Source organism: Terrapene carolina, unplaced genomic scaffold (assembly GCF_002925995.2).
Source record: "Terrapene carolina triunguis isolate 2854851 unplaced genomic scaffold, T_m_triunguis-2.0 Scaffold629, whole genome shotgun sequence".
Taxonomy (NCBI): Eukaryota; Metazoa; Chordata; order Testudines; family Emydidae; genus Terrapene; species Terrapene triunguis.
This window is the reverse complement of record NW_020664980.1, coordinates 11,414,714-11,417,102: the sequence shown is the minus strand read 5'-3', so window position 1 is coordinate 11,417,102 and position 2,389 is coordinate 11,414,714. Positions and strand designations below refer to the sequence as shown.

Sequence of the window (2,389 nt, the reverse complement as noted above, 5' to 3'; positions counted from 1 at the left end):
ATAATTGGGAATAACATACCTGTAATGACACACTGAGCATGTGTTTCTAGAAATGGTTTAATAGCTCAAGCAATGTCTTGCTTATAGTACATATCAATATCATGTGTGCTTGAGATGCAGATTAAAATGCTTTTTCTGTTCTTTTAGTCTGGGGGTTTCCTGCGGATGAGAGGGAAACAGAATGGTGATCTCATTGGTTCTTCATTAGACATGCATCTTTTATGTAAAACAACACGTAGCTTAATAAAAAAGAAAGAGAAATAGAGTTGAATGGAAATCAAATTATGAATAAAGAATGTTATTCTTTCTAGTCAAGACACTGGAGCAAAGATGTGCGTGCTGATCAGATATGCTGCTTTTTTATTCTGCTCTCACTTATATTTACAGGGACCTCCCGGACCAAAAGGGGAAAAGGTAAAGACTAAACTCACCAAAATGCATCTTTAAAAACCCTCTACACTGCGTTAACAAATACTTATTGTTTCCTGGGCACTGGGATTTTTTTAGTTAAGAATACCTAATATGGTAGAGTCCTGTCTTCGAATTGTTTCATAGTGGAGCATGGAGCCATAAGACTAAATTCTCCCTTTACCTTGGCAAAACCCACGGAAGGGAAAAAGCTACAGCAGGAAGTGCTCTGAAATGACAGGGTAGAAATAGTGTCACACTCTCTTCAGCGGGGGAAAGAATTAGCAGATGCTAACTCTTCCAAGCATACAAGCATCCCCACACAACTTGAGACATCCACATGCCATCCTTTTCTCCAGCAGCACAGATAGCTTAGTGGTTGTGCTCTCCTTTTTCCATGTTATGCTCTAGCTCCCCCACTGAGCGTTAGAAAAGCCATGGAAAGGTGGCTACTGTTACAAAACTATCTTAGCCCTCCCAGGCACCATTTTTCCATGTAGGTTACAGGCAGTGGCTGTGGGAGCCTTAGAAATGGAAAATACCTGGAGTATCTGCTCATCTCTTGCCAATGCAGAATTGTTCCCTGTCACATTGTCTCAAGGTCTTGTCCGGCCTGGTTTTGAATGAGTTAAGCTATGCGGCTCTTGCCATTTCCCTGGGGGTACCATTCCACAGTCTACTGGCCTTCCACTCTGTCTTGCATGTCTGAGATTTGAACTCTAATTGCTGTACCTTGCTGTTTTGTGTGACATGTAGGGTGAACAAGGGGACGTCGGCCCAAGGGTAAGTACCAATAGCACTCACTTATTTTTCTAAAACACAACCAAACCCCACTATGATAAAGGAAAGCAAATCTATGTGTAATATTTGTCAGTGCAAGCTATAATGCAGTGAAGGTTTAGAAAACATTGTATTCTACCATCAGTATTGATTCTTGGGCATCATTTTTCTTCCTCAGATAATTATGGTCTGGAGACATGAAAGCTTTAGTTAAGAACCTTCAGTCCTATGAGCCCAGGTCACTTTTGTATTGGTTTCCCATTACTAGATCTTCTTTTGTTTGAGAAAGGAGAACAAAGAAATACCGTCAGCTTCCATGTTTCACTTGAGACAACTATTGTTCTTTATTTGTATTGTGGTCATACCTCAATACAATACCTCAGTCAGGGATCGGGGCCCCCTCTGTGCTAGACACTACCCATACGTATAGTGAAAAAGACTCTATTCCTGCCCTACAGAGTTTACAATGTAAGTATTTGATGAGAGACAGCAAGTAGATACAACAGACACGTGGGAGTGTGAGGTACCAGTGAGGTTATTGGTGTTATAAGTTTGTTTCATCTTCTCTCCTCTCGGTGTCTCTTCCATTCTTGTGGATTCTTTCCATGATCTATTCTCACTCACTTGTAATTGCTCTGGGCTACCTCTGATTGAGGATAAAGGTAACCAACCCAAGTGAGGAGAGAGAAAAGTTTCTGCCATAATGTATGGAAATTAATGACCTGTTGTGGGAATGACACAAACGCATATTGTTTCTAACCTGTGAAGTAAATCATGTAAAATAGAACAACAGTGTAGGTTCCTTCAACAAATATATGTGTAACCCTTCTGCCCATCTAAGTTGGCAGCAACAAGGGCCGGGTTCTGTATCTAGGGGTTCCGTTTCAATAACACAATGCAAAACCGGCTCGAGCCCCCACCCAGTGACCTGGGACAATTACATACCACCCCCCTGGGTACCTCTAAGAGGCAATACTTCCCCCTCGCAAGCACGGAGTCTGAGTGTAGCAGAAAATGTTTAATGACATGAGGTAAACGACATCAGCATAAAATTGGGAAAACACCACAACTAGAGTTCATAGACCAAACCATGAGCGAAGACCCACCCCAGCAAATTGGGCCGTGTCCTTTCCCGTTGGTTCTTGAAACCAGCAACCAAAGTCCCAAAAGTCCAACAACCCCAAAGTCTCTTGGGTCCAGC

General features: G+C 42.2%; 1 protein-coding gene across 1 annotated transcript in view; it reads left to right on the top strand.

The window, feature by feature from the left end:
* Positions 1–2,389, top strand: part of COL23A1 (collagen type XXIII alpha 1 chain) — a 327,340-nt gene that overhangs the window by 279,700 nt on the left and 45,251 nt on the right. Inside the window, exons 6-7 of the mRNA XM_026659403.2 lie at positions 388–414; positions 1,165–1,191. Coding sequence (XP_026515188.1) covers positions 388–414; positions 1,165–1,191 — 54 coding nt within the window. The remainder of the gene's footprint in view (positions 1–387; positions 415–1,164; positions 1,192–2,389) is intronic.